Source organism: Centropristis striata, chromosome 5 (assembly GCF_030273125.1).
Source record: "Centropristis striata isolate RG_2023a ecotype Rhode Island chromosome 5, C.striata_1.0, whole genome shotgun sequence".
Lineage (NCBI taxonomy): Eukaryota > Metazoa > Chordata > Actinopteri > Perciformes > Serranidae > Centropristis > Centropristis striata.
This window is the reverse complement of record NC_081521.1, coordinates 29,669,728-29,690,154: the sequence shown is the minus strand read 5'-3', so window position 1 is coordinate 29,690,154 and position 20,427 is coordinate 29,669,728. Positions and strand designations below refer to the sequence as shown.

General features: G+C 40.7%; 1 protein-coding gene and 1 long non-coding RNA gene across 2 annotated transcripts in view; one reads left to right on the top strand and one right to left on the bottom strand.

The window, feature by feature from the left end:
• The window catches only part of slc6a17 (solute carrier family 6 member 17), a 23,256-nt gene extending 11,760 nt beyond the window's left edge, over positions 1-11,496 (top strand). The window contains exons 4-13 of the mRNA XM_059332792.1: positions 442-599; positions 3,845-3,971; positions 6,027-6,208; positions 6,912-7,022; positions 8,189-8,430; positions 8,552-8,744; positions 8,863-9,055; positions 9,161-9,320; positions 9,634-9,796; positions 9,917-11,496. Coding sequence (XP_059188775.1) covers positions 442-599; positions 3,845-3,971; positions 6,027-6,208; positions 6,912-7,022; positions 8,189-8,430; positions 8,552-8,744; positions 8,863-9,055; positions 9,161-9,320; positions 9,634-9,796; positions 9,917-10,279 — 1,892 coding nt within the window. The 3' untranslated portion in view covers positions 10,280-11,496. The remainder of the gene's footprint in view (positions 1-441; positions 600-3,844; positions 3,972-6,026; positions 6,209-6,911; positions 7,023-8,188; positions 8,431-8,551; positions 8,745-8,862; positions 9,056-9,160; positions 9,321-9,633; positions 9,797-9,916) is intronic.
• On the bottom strand, positions 461-20,427 carry LOC131971371 (uncharacterized). Its single transcript, XR_009394371.1, has 3 exons — positions 20,385-20,427; positions 6,068-6,245; positions 461-593 (listed from the first exon to the last, which is right to left on the bottom strand). It is a non-coding gene; the product is annotated as an uncharacterized LOC131971371 (long non-coding RNA).

The following is a 20,427-nucleotide window of genomic DNA, read 5'->3' as shown; positions in this document are numbered from 1 at the left end:
ACCTCATTTGTTTTCCGTCTGGAAGCAGGCTGCTCCTCCCAGCTGTCCGTCACTGTGAGCCCGTCCTCTCCAGCTCTGGATGGTTCTGTCACCATGGTGCCGCTTCATGTCCTGACGTAAGCAGGACGGACGTGACTTGTCTCTGAGTGCCTGCTGCTCTCTCTCAATTGTCCCTTCTGTACAAAAAAAGGTCATATCAGACTGTTGTGAATGGTAGTTGAGAATGAAGAGTTAGAGAGGGAAAAGAGGAAGAGGAGGATCGAAAATAAAATTTATAGATATTCAAAAATAGAAGCTGAGAGAGAATTTAACAACATCTGTGCTGCTGTTTTCAAATAAGCTTTTGTCCTTCAGTAGAAATGGATTTCAGACACTCCGACAACTAAATCAGCTGAACACTCTGCAGTAATGCTTCTTCCCTCTGTCCCTCCTCTGTCTCAGGTGCATACCTGGTGCCCTACTTTATTCTCCTCCTCCTCATTGGCATCCCCCTGTTCTTCCTGGAGCTGGCGGTGGGTCAGAGGATCAGGCGTGGCAGCATCGGGGTGTGGAACTACGTCTACCCACAGCTGGGTGGCATCGGGGTTTCCAGTCTGATGGTAAGCACCAACATGAGACCATTAATCAACTAACTCATCATACTGGTAACACTTTACAACAGAGCCTAATAAAAAGTTATCATTTTTGATTTATTATCAACAATATCCCCAATGTTTCAGATCATAGAATAGTATATTAACTTGTTAAAAAGCATTACAAAAAACCTCACTCATTGCCATTAACCCATTGTTTGTACATCATTTCCATTTAGATAGAAGTCAACCCAAGTGGTGGACAAACTGACCATCTATATAAAGTCAAAAATATAATTTGATAATAATACACAGATCAGTAAAAAAAAATTGCAAGTCATAATAAAACATTTTCTTGGCCCAACACTAAAACCTGCATGCCTGTATGCTTAAACCTGCAGTGTATGAAACTTGTGTCTCCCCCCTCTGGCAGTGAGAGTTATTACACAAACACTGTAAAAGCACTAATAAGTTTTCCTGCACAAATGAAAACTGAGAAAAATATATCCACAACAATAACTTTTCTTGGATGCTTTCTTGGATGCTTTTCCACCAAAGCTTCTCTCAAACTCTGAGCTGCTGCTCTGCCGCACACATCACTTTCAGTGATCTAGCAATGTCTCCACAGACACAAAAACTGTGCGATATACAGAGAGATTTCCCTGGCATCAGTTGACTTTATCTGCATTGTGTGAACTCATTTAGCAAGGGCTTGAAAGTCAGACATTGCTTTATATGTATGGATAAAAGGAGGAATTCAGAAGTTGTCAATGTTACAAATTACCACACCGTGGTAGCTTTCAGCGAATTAAAAAGTAAATATAACCTAAAAGATACAGAATTGTTTAGGTATATGCAACTGAAAAACTGTATTACTTGCAATTTTGATTTTGGAAAGAAAACCAGTCCTGAAATATCCAATATCTTAAACAAAAGCATTAAAAAGAGGAGACTGATTGGTTCTATGTACAATTTGCTGATAAATGCGTAAAACAGCGATACATTACTCAGAGAATATATACAATAAGTGGACTGAAGACTTAGGCGTTGATGTTAAAGAAAAATGGAAAGAATGCTTGTCACTAACATACAAATTAACCACAAATGAAAATCTGCGCCTAATACAGTTTAAGGTAATGACAAGGTACTACTATACTAGAGATAAAATAACCAAGTTTGATAACACATCGTCAGATAAATGATTAAAATGCAACCTATATGGTGACTCCCTCATGCATCCCTTTTGGTACTGCGAAAGTATTAAGAAGATTTGGGAAAGCATAGAGAGTTGGTTATGTAAATATACTAACAGGAAAATTATATTCTCTCCAAGGAAATGTATTTTTCAAGATATAGAGGGGATGAGATATCCGACTAGTTGGCAGACACTTTTCCTCGCTTACCCTTAAAAAACTAATATTGCAAAATTGGAAGAATAAGGAAGCACCGTCAGTAGAGAATTGGAAGGCTTTGATGAAGTACTACCTGTGTATTGAAAGTTCCATGTCAGAGGACAAAAATAAAAAGAAACAATTTGATAGCCAATGGAGCCACATTTATAAGGCCCTCTAGAGCATGTCCCTAGAACCCCCCTTTTTGTCCTTTTGTCTTTTTTTTGTTGTTGTGTGTGTGGGCGCGTGTGTGTTGTCCAGTCTTGAATGTGGACCCGCATTGAGATAGAGTAGTCTGATGCACTAGGTGTTTTCAGCTCTATCCGGTGCGGGGTGGGTGGATTAATGGGTGTGGGGTGGGATAGGTGGGGGTTATGGAAGGGTAGGTTGGGTGGGGGGAGGCGGGTTGGTAGGGGTGGGTCTGTATAACCATTTATTAGTATTAAGGGAAGCATTAAACGTAATAAGACAGATGAAATTCTGAAGTAACTTTGATTTTGATGAAATACTATGAAACTCTGATATTGATGAAATTCTAAAATTGCTATTTATTTATTTTTGTTTTGATGTACTTCCTGGTACCTAACTATGATGACCCACAGAAATTAATGAAATAAAATTCTTAATAAAAGCTTTATATGTATGGCTGTAAAATGGTTGTAGTTTCATTCACAATGTGTGCATGAAACTGTGCCAATCACAATATAATCCAAAGGTTATCACAGTGGAAAATGTCCAGTGGTGAAGTGGTTGCTGCAGGAGAGACTTAAAAGGTTTCTATGGGTATTTTGATACATTTTACCCATGAAAACTTCCCACTGGATATATATATATATATATATATATATATATATATTTATATTGTAGATTCAAGTTGACTCCCTCTCTCTTTAATGAATCCATAAAAGAACCTGTTTGAGTGCCTAGCTTCTGGAGGAAGGCTGATTTATTCATGACCTACTGTACTAATATTTGATGTCTCATTATTAGTGGCAAAACCTGTGACATATTATTTCCAGTCAGTCATTTAGACAGTAAAACAATAAATGGAGCTACAATTTCAGAAGATACGCTCCATCAAAAGAAGCCTTTGTGGTTTATTACTGATCTGTTAAACAATAATAAATCATTGATTAACCACAATTAAACCTATTGGAGAGAGTTTATGATGCCATAAACAGTGCTAAAATTATTGTCTGCATGATTACTGCAGCTTATTATTGTTATTAAATTGGTGTTGTATCTGAGCTGGTCATTTTCTCACTTTCACTTCTCGAATCAGATTCTGACGTTATGTGCAACAACATCAAATGTGCCGTTGAACTCAGTCCACTGGACTCCCCTCTGCCTGCTCGTATTACTTCCTCTTGATTTTTTACAGCAAGTGGCATGTAAAGACCAGCACCGATCGCTGTCATAATCTGTCCCCATCATCTGCATGAGTAGTGACCCATCATGCACCCATCCCATCAGCGTCATCAGCCTAAAACATTCAGTCAGTGATCTACTGCGTCAGTCTTTCTGTTCATCAGTCCTTCTGATGGTGATTTCATCAATCTAGTGCAACAGAGGGCAGGGAGAGGCCTGGCCTGAGGCAGTGAGGCGTGTGGCAGCCCGGATGTGGCAGAGGGAGATACAGCAGCTATAAATACTTTCTCATAGAGGACCCAGCCTTGGCTGCTGAGAGCAAACAGCTCAATAATTCATACACACTCCGACTTAAGCTGTGTGCTCAGCGTCTGTGCCCCGACTCAAGAAGAGGTGTTCACCTCGACAAACTGCATGCTGTTTGTCCCCTGTGCTGTTCATGTAGTCGTGTGGTGACATAGTGATTGTTTTCAGGAGTGATAAGTATTGTTGTTTTCTGCCTTTCCCCCCCAGGTGTGCGGTTTCGTGGGCCTCTACTATAATGTGATTATCGGCTGGAGCATCTTCTATTTCTTCCAGTCTTTCCAGTATCCACTGCCTTGGGCTGAATGCCCCATCCGGAGAAATGGAAGCCAAGCCAGTGAGTGCACAACACAAAGCACCGCAGAACACAGCTGCAACTATAACAGCGATATGCAGCAAAAGACAAAAGAGCACCACATAGAGGAAAAATGAATGCTGGCAAGACTATTCCATATTCAGCAAAGTATCTCAGCAGATGCACACAAGCTGCCCAGTGCTACGCAGGGCAGTGCTTATAGCTGCAGATCGTGTCTTTGCATTAAAACAGCTTGCCGCGCTGTGGCTCTGCAGTCACGCAGCAGTGCCTCTGCAGGCTAACAGAACAGTGTTTGTGCCATCTCTATAGCCACGATGGCCCTGCACGTCATCCTACAGGGCAGCTTGGTTGGCGAGGCCTGTTAGATGGTATGACCCGGCAGACAGTGTCGGTACCTGAATGGCTGGCAGCTGGTAGCCCATGGTGGAAGCACATGCAGGTTCTGGCAGAGAAAAGGGCAGCAGCTTACATTAACATTAGAGAGCAGGATGTCGACTCTGCTTATGTTAATGAATGCAGTGGGGATGCTACGGAGCGTCCAACAGGATTTAGATAAACAATGTGCAGGGGTGTAAAGTAACTAAGTACATTTACTCAAGTAGAATAATGAAGTACTTGTACTTTAGTTGAGATTTTTTTTGTTCTACTTCGTATTGTACTTTCTACTCCACCACATTTATCTCACAATTACAGGCACTTGCACCTTGTAGATTTAAGATTCCCTGTGGAGTTAAAGACTAGCAGCACAATGGAGAGATGTTTTAATGAGTTGGTCCTGATTTAGTTTGTCTCATGCACTCACCTAGAGAAGCACACATACACACACCCAAATTACTCAACACATTTCCTGCCACATGTTCCATAATATTCCACTAAACAACAGGTGGTGGTAATGCACCAAAAACACAAGCAATTCAACAGCAAAGGCACTGAAGAAGAAAACTGCAACTTAGTAAACATGGACATAAACAAGTGTTAAAAAAAAAAAAATTGTCGGCTTACCAAATGTTTAATGGTGCCTTTTGCCTTTTTAACAATTCAGTTCCAAAGTGGCACCTAAGATTTTACATTCAAAACATACACTGAGGTTTCTAGAATTCTGTCACTAATGAAATAAGAGAAAGTAATAGCCTATTGCATTGAATAAAAAATTATTCTTGATGTTAGAAAAGCTTGTTTATAATAAAGAAAATATGGCTTTTCTGACTCAGTAAAAGACTAAAATGTATTGTCAGAATTAAAGTGTTTAAACTGAATGACAGGTTTTAAAAAATGTGAGTCACTGTTATAGGTATAGCAGTTTAATTAGCTAACTTTTAGCATCAGTCAAGATTAAGATAATTACACCAGACACACACATGAATGCATCAGTAATAATAAACAGAGGTGGGACCAAGTTATTGATTTGCAAGTCACAAGTCAAGTAGAGCAAGTCCAGAGTCAAGCTCCAAATCCTAAATTTTGAGTTTCAAGTCCCACCTGCCACCACTTGGCCCTCAGTAATGCAACATTAGTTCTTCATGGTTATCACCTGCAACTTGATTGGATGCTGTCAGATTGGTTCAGACAAAGTAAATCTGGTTTATTCAGCACATTTTTTAATCTTTGAGTTTGGGTGTTGGTATATTTAAGTCAAAAGGCTCAAGTCCAAGTGAAGTCATGAGTTACTGGTGTTAAAGTCCAAATTGAGTTGCAACTCTTTGATTTTGTCAAGCTGAAAGTCGTCAAATTTGTGACTTTGAGTCTTACTCGATTTCAAGTCTTGTGACTCAAGTCTACACCTCTGATAATAAACCAATGAATACAACATTTTAAAAGAAACCTTTCCGCATGATTTGTATTTTACTTTGATGAATATCAAGTACATTTTTGCTGCTCATACTGTTGTACTTTTAGTGAAATTTGAAAGCAGGACATTTTGGTTTTGCCATTTTTAATTAAGCAAAAATATACTCTACTTCTTTCATCACTAGTTATTCACAAACAAAACCAAATTGGATGTGCATCATGTATTTTGTGTACGTTCAGACTCCACTGTTATTGCCACCTCCCTCCCTTTACTCTTTGCTTTTGTAGTTGTGGAGCCCGAGTGTGAGAAGAGCTCGGCCACCACTTACTTCTGGTATCGCCAGACTCTCAACATCACCAGCTCCATTGACGACACGGGCGGCCTGAATTGGAAGATGACCCTGTCTCTGCTGGTTGCCTGGATCCTGGTCTGCCTGGCTGTCATCAAGGGCATCCAGTCCTCTGGGAAGGTACGGGGTCTCCAAGGCTTTATAGCAGGGGCAGAGCCTGCAAACACCAAAGACTGAATGAAGATGCATACAGCAAATCATTTTAACAAAAGCTTTCAAAAATCCATTTTAATCAATGATTCCTTCATATCAGAGAGTGTTTTATTCACTTTGCTAATGCTTCTCAGTCAAAGGTATCGGCACTAAAACTATTTTTAGATCTCATCTCTTTATTATGGAAGAGAGACACATGCAACATTAATAAGCTTAAACTGAACCAAGCAAAGACCGGTTCAGGATGTAGATGGAAAATGCTTCGTTTGGCAACAACTGGAACAACATCCTGTAATCTGGATCCAGGGAGTGAGTCATGCAGCCCACATATTCAATAGGAAAGTACATGAATCGCCAAGGTCTGACACAGCTTTTTAAACACTAGAAGTAGTAATCCAATTAGCGTCAGTATACTGCAATGATTCCCTGAAATGCTGTAGGAAGGATTTTTGACTCATCCCTTCAAACCTCAAGAAGTCCTCTCCACATTTGGTTAGATTTCACAGATTCAGTGCCAAGCAAACACAAAGCAGTTTGGGAATTGATTCATCGTGTGTGTGTGTGTGTGTGTGTGTGATTGCTGTTTGATCCTCTTCCATGTGTGAGGCCTCCGAAAAGCGTGTCCATGGCAACACTGTGTAATGGACCTGACTTTTTCTCTCTCTCTTAGGTGATGTACTTCAGCTCTCTCTTCCCCTATGTGGTGCTTTTCTGTTTCCTGGTGCGAGGTTTGATGCTGAAGGGAGCAGTGGACGGCATTGCACACATGTTCACCCCTAAGGTGAGAGAAAAAAAAAAACTAAAAAAGAAGCAACTCTACGGCCATGGCAGGAAATATCCACATTAAAAATAATAGTATTTTGCTGAGGTTGTTCACAGTGTAATTGTGGTGAAACGAAGGCGTACAATGTAGTCTTAAGCTCACCGCCGTCTTTGTCCTGATCACGCATTCACTGACTGTTCACAGTCTATAAGTGACACTTTGTCTAAACAAGCTGCTCAGCTGTGAGCGGTTGATGGGTTTAGTTGTTTTACCACCAAGGCCACTCCCACATAAACATCATTATTATTCACATTGTGTCATGTGTTGGGTTGATATCTCCCTCTAGTGGTGAGTATGTATAATTACATGTTATTAGTATAGTGTTATATCTGATCCATATTTTATTGTTAGTAGTATAGTGTTATACTTGATCCACATTAAGTCTATTTACGCCAATTTAATAAAGAAAAAAATATAAATATTTGACTTCAACTACCAAGCAGAGGCTGGTGTTCCGGCTTTGTACAGTATTTATACCTGTATATTATAAGCTATAAAGAATTTCTTTGACATTAACTTGTCAAAATAATGATTTAGTGTCTCAAAATAATTAGAGACATTCTTGAAATGTTTCTCATTATTTTTAGTTATATACATATTTGTACATATCTCTATTTACTTCAAAATTATGTCTATACTTCCATTTTATTTCTATTTATACATATCTCTATTTACTTACGATTTAAGACTTGTTGCATTTGTATTTTATTTTGTTGTTGCATATTTAGTATAGCATGCTTTTTATCTAGCAGCCACTGTAACAAAGCAATTTCCCCCTGGGGATCAATGAAGTATTTCTGATTCTGAAAGATAACTGATTACTTTGAGATAATCAGTCAGAAAGTTTCTTATAATTTTGGGTTACCGTGTCTTCAGTTCGAGAACATTTCTTATTATAATGACTTGCAGCACCATTTTTTAAAGTTTTTTTTACTGGCAGAAACAGGCTTCCATACTATGTAATGCTGTGTCAATTATTTTTTATGAGGAATCTCCTGACAATAAAAAGTGCAGTATTTTGCAACAGGAGTAAACACATGGATTTTATTTACTTCTGCAAGTGTTTTTAAGAAAAAAATAGGAAAAAATTACATCATTAAAAAAAAAAAATGTCTTCTCCATAGTTGGAAAAGATGTTGGAGCCGCAGGTGTGGAGAGAAGCAGCCACGCAGGTCTTCTTCGCTCTCGGTCTCGGCTTTGGAGGTGTCATTGCTTTCTCCAGCTACAACAAGCGAGACAACAACTGCCACTTTGATGCAACGCTGGTCTCCGTCATCAACTTTGTTACCTCCATCCTGGCCACTTTAGTTGTGTTTGCTGTCCTGGGGTTCAAGGCCAACGTCATGAACGAGAAGTGTGTCGTCGAGTGAGTGTGTCGTACTTCAACAGATGCTACCTGACCGATCTTTTCTTGGCAGCCATTTTTACTATAACCTTTACACACTAGCATGTCCTTCTTGTTCACATCTCCTTTTATCTGTGTGCAGCAATGCAGAGAAGATTCTGGGCTTCCTTAACACAGGTGTGCTGAGCAAAGAGCTCATCCCTCCACACATCAACTTCTCCCACCTGTCCACCCAGGACTACGCAGAGATGTACGGCGTCATTAAGACGGTGAAGGAGGATAGCTTCGGCCAGCTGGGCCTGGACGCCTGTGTGCTGGAAGATGAGCTCAACAAGGTTAGAGAGGGAAAATTCACAAGCTAATGTGATTGTTGAGTATTTCTGAATATTAAGTTGTCCTAATATATAAAAAATAGCCACCCCTGACCTCCACCTCCTCCTCTCCATCCTCCAGGCGGTGCAGGGCACTGGTCTGGCCTTCATCGCCTTCACAGAGGCCATGACACATTTCCCTGCCAGCCCCTTCTGGTCTGTGATGTTCTTCTTCATGCTGATAAACTTGGGTCTGGGAAGCATGATCGGCACCATGACCGGCATCACCACACCCATACTGGATGCTTTCAAGATCCGCAAAGAGATCCTGTGTGGTGAGCGGACTGTCTTATCTCCAGCTATCAGACTCTGATATCTTGTGCTTGATTAGATTAAAATGTTTTTGATTCTCACTGGATGTTTCTTCTTCTCTTTCTCAGTGGTGTGCTGTGTCATAGCCTTCCTGTTAGGCCTGCTGTTTGTGCAGCGTTCAGGGAACTACTTTGTTGCCATGTTTGATGACTATTCAGCTGGTTTGCCCCTCACTGTGGTGGTGATCCTGGAGAACATCTCTGTAGCCTGGATCTATGGCACAAAGAGGTAACTCGAATCGATATGTAGACTGAAGACATATTTTCATATAAGGCTGAATCTCATCCCCTGAGCTTTCATGGGATGAGACCTGCAAAACCATTGACATTCCCAACAGGCTCAGCTATTATTAAATGTTAGCATGTTAACACAGTAAAGTTAAAATTGTCATTGTCAGCATGTTAGCATTCTGTGCCCAAGTACAGTCCCACAGAGCTGCTAGCATGGCAATAGACACCCAGGGGGTAATTCACAAAATGATTGTGTAGCTGTCGTGGCCACTAAAGGGATTAAACTTCCTTTTTTTGCTTTTTTTTTTCAGGTTCATGCAGGACCTGGAGGACATGCTTGGTTTCAGGCCCTACTCCTTCTATTACTACATGTGGAGGTACGTGTCGCCAGCTGTCCTGGTGGTGCTCATCATCGCCACTGTCATCGAGATGGCCGTCAGTCCTGCAGGATACAATGCCTGGGTGGAGGCTGAGGTCAGTGTTCTGTTGTTCTGTTGAGATAAACAGTGCATGATTGTTTCATGAATGTCCTTCTCCTCTTTCCTGTTTTTACACCTCTGTGTTTTCCTAATCCTCTGCACGCTTGTTTTCTAGGGCGCAGAGCATTTCCATAGCTACCCTCCCTGGGCTTTAGCCATGGCCTACTCCCTCATCGTGGTGGCCATGCTGCCTTTACCCCTCGTCTTCATCGTCCGCCACTTCAACCTGATCTCAGACGGCTCAAACAAGCTGTCCGTCTCCTACCGTAAAGGCATGATGAAGGACATATCCAACCTGGAAGAGCAGGATGAGCAGCGCTTCATCCTCAGCAAGAACCCCAGCGAGGCTCCATCCCCGATGCCCGCCCACCGCGCTTACCTGGGCCCCGGCGGCACCCAGGAGATGACCAACACCAACTATGGCACCAGCACCAAGACGGGCTACCAGAACATTGGCTCGCCCGAGTCCGAGCTATGATCAGCTGAGCTCATAGATCCGCCCGTCCATTAAACCCCATACCTGCTTGGAGAGAGGGAGACAGAGGAAGTCAAGAGGGAGAGATAATCCACTGCCGGTTGTGAAGGCGTTCATCACACCTTAACCCCCAGAGCTGAGTCCCTCTGTCCCTCCTTTTCTGCCCCTACGCTTCTCGCCTGCGGTTATTCCCTTCTTCCCCGCCATAGGATCTGTGCTGCCAATTGCCAGTCAATCCCAGCTGCAACGAAGGGATCATGGGAATGTGAGTCCCACCAGATACGACAACCTTCTCCATCTGTCAACGTATTACAGGGGCAGAGAGAGAGGGACAACACAGGAACAGAGGGAGGAAGGAAGCTTAGAAAGGTCCACTGAGGACTTAGATACAGGCTTTGTTTTGTAACAAGCTCTGGCTGAGGTTAAGGTGTGTGCTGCGCTAAAATGCTTTACGTTGTACTGAACCGTGTGTGTTCACCAGTTTGGAGAAGGTTATTTTTGAGATGGTTGGATGTTCCTAGATATGGGAGATCATCATTTTATCTTGGCTCGGCTGTAGAAGATTGTTATTTGTGGTTTGAGAATGGAAGGAGACTCAGAATTTCATATTTTCATGATCTGTATCACTGTATGAGAACATTTCTCATCTAGGAAACAAAATGGTTAGAAACGCATCCATAACAGTATGTAACTAGAGGGGCACTTAAAGGGCACAACCTTGCCACGGCAACGCTCATCTCATAATGTAAGCCTTCCAACTTGAGGGGGCCTTCTTGTGATTATTCCGAGACGGGAACTAATTTTTACTTGCATTGCCCTTAAAATGTTATCAAAAGTGAGACATTATTAGTGCATCTGCCCAGAGATTTAATGGGTTCTTTCTTCTCCCTTCCACCACTGAAAATTTGATCGGTAGTTTTTCCATAATCCTGCTGAGAGACAATTAAACCAGCAAAACAAACTGAAAAAAACCTAGCCTCTGATAGTGTAAACAGTGTTAAAAGCACATTGCATCTTTATTGTGCCTATCATGCATCAGCAATAATAACCAGTCAAAGTAGAGTCCTCGTAAAACTGTTGCTCTCCTTCTATCCCTGTTTTCCCCACTGATGTAGAATATTGTACATATGTGTTGTGTAATAGTCTGACATGTCACCATAAATCGTGTATATACACACCGCAGTAGTGCATAATGAGGGGAAACTTTTGGCCTCTTCATTCCTTCTCCATGAACACCGAAGCACAGACGCCCGCTATCGTTTTAGAGCATCTCTGAGCCTTAACACAGAGCAGCACTTTTTCTTTTCATCAACCTTTCTCCTCAACAAACAAGGCTCTGGAGCCAACGGCACCGCACACGTCGTCTCTGTGCCGTTCCAGTCGCAACTGGTTGAGACAAAGCTTTTCCATTTGAATCAATCATTTGAATCAAGCGTTTCCATTTTAATCAATGCCTTAGAAGGGCAGGGGTGGCAGTGGACGAGCAGAGATAAGCAGCTTCACGCTCGTCCGTCTGTGTGTTAGAGAGGCAGACCAGGAGGGAAAATGTGAGTTCTCTCTTTCTGTGTACGTGCAAATGTGCAAGTGCGTCGTCTGTCGCTGAACGAAGGCTCCTGGTGACCCTGCCTCTTTAAAAATAGAGCTGCGTTACCCAGGGGAAGCCGTGGCAACGCACCATAGATACAGATCCTCTTCTGATGTGGAGGAGGAAGAGAAGAGCAGACACCTTGCTTTGTCTGCTGCACCTGCACGGCTGTTTGTTCTACGACACACAGACGAGACATTTTACTGTCGAGGTCCTGCAAGAATATATTTCTAACGTTGTTACAGTGCATTGAGTAAGAGGTTCACTGCCATGCTGCGCTGTGGATATATCATGAGGAGAAAGATGTTTAATTGAACATTGTACATTCCTCAAATTGTGACCACTGCGGACATCATTTCATCAGCACTACAATCTACACTTTGATGTCTTTTTGTGAACTGGGTTGTGAAAACTTAAAGCCTTTTTTATGTATAATCTTGTATGAAAATCTATGTTTAGGGGTATCATGTGGAAATTGTGCAGTGATGTAAATGTTTGGAATAATACACAGATTTCACCACTGGGTGTCTCTGCTGGCCAGCGGAGGAGCCAATGACTCTCCGTCTCTCTTGTGGCCCCTCCCTGAGACAACACCAATACTTGAGACTGAACAGATGTAGTGTGAAGCACAGTCAGTCACATTGTTTGGTGCCTGAACGGCCTCTCTGTTGTCTGTTTGCCTTATGCTTTTGTCAGTTAGTTTTCTCAATGATGTGGTGCATTTGTGTAGAGTTTGGACCAATGTCTCGTCTCACTTGAGCACTTTAATTAGGTTAATTAGACCCTGGAGTTGTTTGTTAAATAACAGGTTTGGCAAAAGCTTTGTCATTAATCACAAGAATGCTGTCACAGAATATGTATTGGTTAGCAATATTTATAAGGAGAGATCCAGGGCTGAATGTCTATGAAAGGCACAATACACAAATGTATCGCAAGGCACTTTCGCAAAAACATCAAGTTTCTGGTGTGTTAGTACGGCACATCTTCATGTCTTTAAAATCTGAGTATTTTCACAAATTATAATGTTTTTCCCTGTTATGATATCAATATTGATTAATGATTCCTTCCCACTGACTGGCACTGTTTGGTACTCCTTATTTTATGTAGTGTAAATGCTGACCCATGCCTATAGATTGCTGCAGGAAAGAGTCCTTAAACCCAGAAATAAGTTAGCATTTTTGCACTTCTGGTTCCATCATCTTCAAGTCAATGGGTTTTGGTTAGATGACTGAAACTGATGAGATTTTCATTTAAATTTAAATCTTTTAATGCTTATTCAAGGCAGTTTAGCCAAATGAGCACAGAGGTTGTGTGGGACATTAAAATGTTGTCAACTTGGTGGTGGTGACGTTGAACTTGTGGTTTAGTTCCTTTCTTGCCTAGCTTTAGCCTTTTAGGTCTGGCTGTTGCATTTACACATCAAAAATCATAAAAGTGGGGTTTATTTGTGAATATTATCAAAAATGTGTAAGTACCATGAACTAGTGCTACAGGATTTATTTACTGCAATAATCCAAAATTAAATCGAAAAAATAGTCTCTGTCGAGGGAACCAAAACATGTCATCTCTGTTGCACTCGATGACCTTATACATGGTTCTAGTGCTCAGGTTTCAGGCTACGGTACCTGGTACTTAGTAGTATCTATGATTGCCGTGATATTTTGCTTGTATTACAAGGAGTGAAGGGCATTAATGCATCACTGTAAAAACAATAGGACCTTTCCAATTAGCTTTAATTTACAAGAAAAGTCACAGCTCTCCATTCTGATCGCATTAAGATATAAAATGATCATGTGAACACACTACAGCCAGATTATACCACTCAGCCACTTTAAAAATATCTACAAAGACATGCAGAACTGCTGTGCTGACGTACAAGAAACCAGATGTTTTGGGTCAAGTGATAAGCATCAACTCAGGTGAAGACACACACCTGCAGCTTTGGCTTAGAGTTCAAGCACATTTATGGAAGCACAGGAAAGTGAGCACAAAGGAGCCTCGGTGAGCAAGCACCAGTCAATGAGTTAAAAATAGAGTCAGTGTGGGTGAACTGGCTGATGAAACTTACAGATTATGTTAGTTATGATGTGATTCCTGCATCCTCTGAGGGGTCAATGGAGGATACATCTGCACACTGAAATGCAATGGCGTCTTCGCAAGAACCTAAACTGCACCATAAGCTTGTTCTGTAGCTACAGATTGATCTGCACAATGCATACACAAAAAGGACAACCCTGAGTTTATAGAGAACAACCAAACAAAAGTTTATGTATCCTCCTATTTCAATACATGATGCACAGTTTGCCACATTTTGCCAAGGTTCCCACTTCTCCAATCCAGGCACAGCAGGTCTGGCCTCCAGCATTTAAAAACATTCCCAAGCACTGTTAACATACTCTGCACTGTGGTTCAAATTCCTCACAAACTGTAGTATAGAATAGAATAGTGGCATTTAGTATTGATATTAATTACTGTAAACAACGGCTCCAGGGTCTCATTGACTTGTCCATGTGTCAGCTGTATTGCATTATGTACTAAAAAGCAACTTCTAGAGTTTTACTCAGTAGAATTACTGTGATTAACTCAACAAAAATAGAGTAATAGTGTATTTATTTAATGGTGCAAATAGTCTTTATGTGACCAAACCCATAGTTATATTTATAGTATTTAAGAAAATGTATTTAACCTGTACATATTGATGTACATTCAAATAAATTCACACTGAGTATCTAAAGTAAGAGTGACAGGGTGTATACTTGAGCTGTAAATAATAACTGTATATTTTGAGATATTTTTTGATTTTTGTACTGTAGGTAATGTTACTTTGGTGTTTGTTGGTTTCTGGTGTTAGTGTGTGGTCGTTCTCAATAGAAATAACTGAGCGGCTGTGAATGTGTGTGTGCGTGTGTGCGTGCGAGTGAGTATATGGCTGTGTGTGTGTAAAGTAAGAGTATATGTAGGTTTTTGGTGTTTAAATGTGTGTTTTATTTCTCCTCTCTCAGTGTTTTGTGCTGCTGATCTAATCCAGTAGATAAAATCCTGTTGTTACAGTGAACTGGGACCACTAATGTAAGCAATCTCTCCTCTGTGTTTCTCACTGGAACTGCGGCAGCTTCCAGCACAAAACTGACAACACTATCAGAAAGAAATGTCTGACTGTAACAATGAGACAGAAACTTGTGATTTTTTTGGTTGAAGAGAGTGATGAACTGTACCAACACGATGGAGTGAACAGGAAATTAAAATAACCACTTTTATTAAACAGACCATGTTGTTTGTCTAATTTATTCTGATTTATATGATCATTCAAATACAAAGATGTGATTATTATTTTTGTTTCTACTGACATGAATTATCATAAACATTAAGTTTTTGCTCTAAAGATTTCAGTCACAATCGCCTCAATTCTTTCACTGCAAAAAAGAGGCAGAAGCTAATGAAATATATATGGAAATACTATATCTTTCTGAATGCATAAGCTTTATAAATGAGATATTGATATTTTTAACTAACAGAAATCTCAATGTGAATTAACTGAAACATAATAAATGTTACTTGGTACAATCACAAAATTTCTCAACTTGGTATAATTTCAATTATTGATCAGTAGACTAACTAATCCAAGAAAAATAGTGGTAATTCCTCGTTTGTAGCTCCAGCTGACAGTTTTACAGATGTCTCTTTTATAATGGACTGTTTTACTGATTAATGAAATTAACAACTTCTCATTTCGAAGAAAGGTGCCCATCTGAATGTTTTATCTGTTTATTAGCCCACTCTTAATGAGTGATAATCAATCACTGTACTGGCTTCCAATAACCAAAAGAGGAATCTTGTTAATTGCACTTTCAGCCTCCACATCTGCACTCGTGTGGCTTCTTTTTAACATCTTCCCACAACTAAATTGCCTAAATTGCTTGTTCCATGCCCCACTGTGGTAGGCAGTTGTTTGCAAATGAAAGCAGCACTTCGCTCTGGTAGCCCAAAGTGGTTTGCACCATGTCCAGTTCAGCCTACCAAACCACCATGAGCTGAACTGCAGCGCGTGCAGAGCTGTGCAACACAGATCCAGGATGTAACAGCACTGACACAAATTGGGCCTTCTGCCAGAGAACTGCCTTCACACGCTTGTACATCCATCGCAACGCAGACTTATTATGGACTGTCGACAGCACACACATCATCATCCTTTTGAGCTGCGAGGTCGACACCTGCTGGCTCTATACTGCTGCTGGATTTACATCAGGGTAATGCATGAGACACATTTGCTGAAGATCAGGGGATACAACAGTCTTAAAACATCTGTTTTTTTACACAAATGGCTCCGGTTGTCCTTCTGTACATGAACTTAAAAAACGACCAAGATCAGTATTACGGTTTAATTCTATCTTCACGTCAGCTGTAGTGGATTTAATAAAATCTAGAGTCTACAGAGTGATGTTACTTTAATATATATTTGACAGCATGCACTCAGAGTTCCAATAAAGCAGAGACTGATGCTGCTGTAGTGGTTTGGGCCTCACAGATTGTTGTGCGTAAATGTCAAGCTATTTGTCTCTCAGGCTGTGTCACACTTCCTCTCTTGACTCGGCTGTCCGGTGCACTTTGAAGAACATCTCACTATTCTGCATCCTGTAAACAAATCATTTCCCACCAGAGTGTTACACATAAGATACAAAAATAAAAAAGACTGATTTGATAATACACACACAGAGTGTATATGCGCACGCATTAATGTGAATCCCACCTGCAGGATCCCTTACAGATGTTTATCTAAAAACAGCACATGCAGCCAAGTGGCCGCTTCCCATTTTCCCACTGCCCCGCCACCTGATCCAGGAAAAGACTGCGTTGGTGGATATTTTTCACACATTGAGCGGCATTTTCCTGGCAGATTGGGATTGCGTGGGCAGAGAGCCATCAGTCATATTCTCACATGGCTGTTTCAGCTGCTGTCAGCCTCCACAGCAGAGGCCAGATGGTCCTCTGTGAGGCCTGCTCAGAGGACTGACCCGGCAGCCACGACAGCTCATTACTGTTTGACCAGTTAGTCTCACTACAAACAAAGCTGAGCTTTCACAGCATTCTCAGTGAAGGAGGCCACATGTTGTTCAAAGAAAGGCAGACAGTGATTTCATGTTTTGACTGCTCAGTTGATAAAAACTCCAAAATCCCAAAATTGTGAATGTGTGACCATGTAAAGCATTCCACTAAACAAAGCCTGCCTAGACTAGAATAGAAGGCACAGAGAAAGGCCAGATGCCCTATCTCACAAGAAAAGTGAAAATAATTTCCCTCCCTCCACTGGCTACCGGTGGCTGCGCGGATACGCTTCAAGACTCTAGCTCTGGCGTACTCTGCTGCTAACGGTTCAGGTCCTACTTACATCCAGGACCTTGTCAAACTCTACACCCCTGCCCGTCCTCTACGCTCTGCATCAGCCAAACAGCTGGCGACTCCCACCCTGCGTGGGTCAACTCGCCTCAAAACCTCCTCCAGTTTTCTCTGTCCTGGCTCCCAAATGGTGGAACGAGCTCCCCACCGACATCAGGACCTCAGACAGCCTGGACATCTTCCACCGCAGGCTGAAGACCTATCTCTTCCAACAATACCTCGGTTAAGTCATGGTCACCTAACATATATTTAAAAAAAAGAAAAAAAAAAGCTCTTATTCTTTTCTCTTCTTTTCTTCTTTAACATATAGCACTCCTTTAGCAATGACAGTTAGCTCTTGAAGTTATGTACTTACTTGATTCCTATGGTCTATGTCTAGTACCATCAGGTTGAATGCACTTATTGTAAGTCGCTTTGGACAAAAGCGTCTGCTAAATGACATGTAATGTAATGTAATGTAATTCAATAATCTCTCCACTGCGTGATTCAGATTCTCTCCAAAAATGCAATGGGTTATTCTTTGGTCCGTACCTTTCCACTAAGTTCCATTAAAAAAATGGAGGAGTATTATTTTCTGTAATCCTGCTGACAAACCAACATAGAAACGGAACAAAAAAACATAACCTTCTTTAGGTTATTTATTGAGTAGAGGGGGGTTTTCTTAGCTATGCTAGCAGGATAATCTCTCAGGAAGGCAATGTCAAAAAATAATCTGCACCAATTTTGATCATAGATTTATCGTTAAAGTTTCTTAATCAGCAAAAAACAAACATGCTCAGGTTCGGGCCTTTCAAATGTGAAGAATTGCTGATTTTCTGTGTCTTATATAATTTTAAGTGAATACCTTTTTGACGAAACAACGACAAAATGTCCACTTGTGACAGGCATGTTTCTGGACAGGGATACTAAAAAAAGAGGATGCAGCATGAATATTTTGTTTGTAACAGGTATCTTTTTATAGTTTCAGCTGCTTACTTTTCATTCTTCCCCAGGAGTTGTTCACACTGTATCACCGTTTATCTATCAACAGGATATCTTTAAACTTGTAAATGCAATTCGATCACATTTAGCTGAAATGTACAGCAGGTTTTGAGCCAAAGAAACACTGAGCACATTCACAAATGTCTATCAGCAGGCAGGCACAGTTTTATGGACCATTACTGTGACACTCAGACAGAGATGTTGTTCCTAAGTGTTGGCTACTCTTGCAGGTTCAGAATTTCATTAGTTAGAGATGGTTGAACATGGCCAGCTATTTCAAAAGAACTGTTATGTAGAACAGTGAGAGACACAGAGAAACAGGTAGAGCAGGTCACAAGAGGCAGCTGTTTCCGCTCCATTTGTTTTTTCCTGTTGGATGAGCAACAAGTTGTGCAGGGTTACATGCACTGCTGCAAGAGCTGGAGAGGTCAATAATCTGACGCAGAGTGAAAGGAAGCAGGAAGCAATGAGGTGATTTTAAGAAACACCCACATTTATCTTGGACCATTTGTTTTTTCTCGAATATGATCAGACATGTGTAAGGATAAAGCCATTTTAAAAAAACCCTCATATGTGGTAATGAAATATAAAGATCTTGCTGCACAGATCATCTCACAGAAAAACCTAAGAGCTGAGGAACCTGGACAGCAGCAATTATCTACAACTCAAGTCCAGCTAGACCACAATGCCCCTTGTCTTCCTGGATACCAATTAGATGGTTGAAGCAACTGCAGCCCCAGACACCCACTGACAACCGGCTACCTTTAATAACTGCAGCATTTCCGTGAACTGTGAAAAGGTGAACCTTTCATGTTTCACTTGTACTGAGCCAGTGCTGTATTATAGAAGAGCCATAAATATCTCTGGACGGACAATAAAGACTGAGGGTTGTGTTTTCAACAAGAGCCTTTTACTAAAGCTCTGCTGATTGGCCTGTAAAAGCAGCTGTTGATGGATATAAATTATCTTATCCTTCAGTATGTGAACATAGGAAGTTAAAACAAAACAACTCTCCATTACAGAGAAAATGATCAGCCAGTTTCTTCTTTTTGGCAGCAATGTTCAAATACACATAAAGTAGTGTCATTTGCCTTTACGTCTGTATCTGTGAGGTTGAAGGGTCACAGGTAAACAGGAAGACGTTTAAAATGCAACAGGAAGAGAGAGCAGAAGTGCAGAGGTCATGGGATTCATCAGAGGAACACAGTATAAACAAACAAGACCACAGACAAACCCTGCCATCTGACTGAGTTTATCATTCTTAGCATTATGGAAGACTATCAGGACAACACTTGTTGTGGAGCTGGGGAAATAATACAGTTGAACCCTGTTGAATTAAAAAAAAACACATACACAAATGAAACAGACAAAAGCATAATATATGGGTCTGAATATGATGTATATAATGTGCATTTGTATTTCCTGTCTCTAGTTTTATATGTTTTCTACACGGTATTAGCGGACACACCCGATTGTAACATTAAGTGACATGTAATATTATTAAAATGAGGATAGCATCCAGCTCTGCTATTGCGGCTAATGGCTTACGTGAGCTATCGTTGATGTTAGCCTGATTATTTCATTATACACCATATTTAAAGAAAAACATAATTAAGGGAAATCATATTTGTAGAACAATCTCTAAAATACTTCACCCTAACATGACCTCCTGTATTTGAACAGGAAATGTGAAAAAAAAAACATTTTTTTTTAAAACAACAATCAGAATTGTTCAAGTTAAATGGAAAGTGAGTTTATAGTTTAATCCATTTGATTAAAAAAAATACTTATTATTTTTTCCATGATGACAGGCTTCTCCTGGCCTATGTTAGTTTTTTAAGTTTAACTGGCTGGCTAACCGTTAGCCTTAACTGGCATCCAACTGACTTTTAACTGACAGACAGAGACCAATTCATATATTATGTTTTATTAAAATGGTTATACTAGGGACACAGAGCTAGTTTTAGTTAGTTACCAGGTGTCAAAGTGTGTTGTTTCAAGCTAACCAAAATCTATAAAAAAAAAAATTAAAAAATACATTGATTGTGGTTTGCAATACTCAGCAAGTTGTCCCATTCAACACCAGTCGCTGCAGACTTGTGCGTGTCTGAAGAAAAATACACTTCAAAGAAGACTAGAGTAGCTTACCCGTAGTTAGCAGCCGCACTTTACCGGACACAGCCGCCACCGC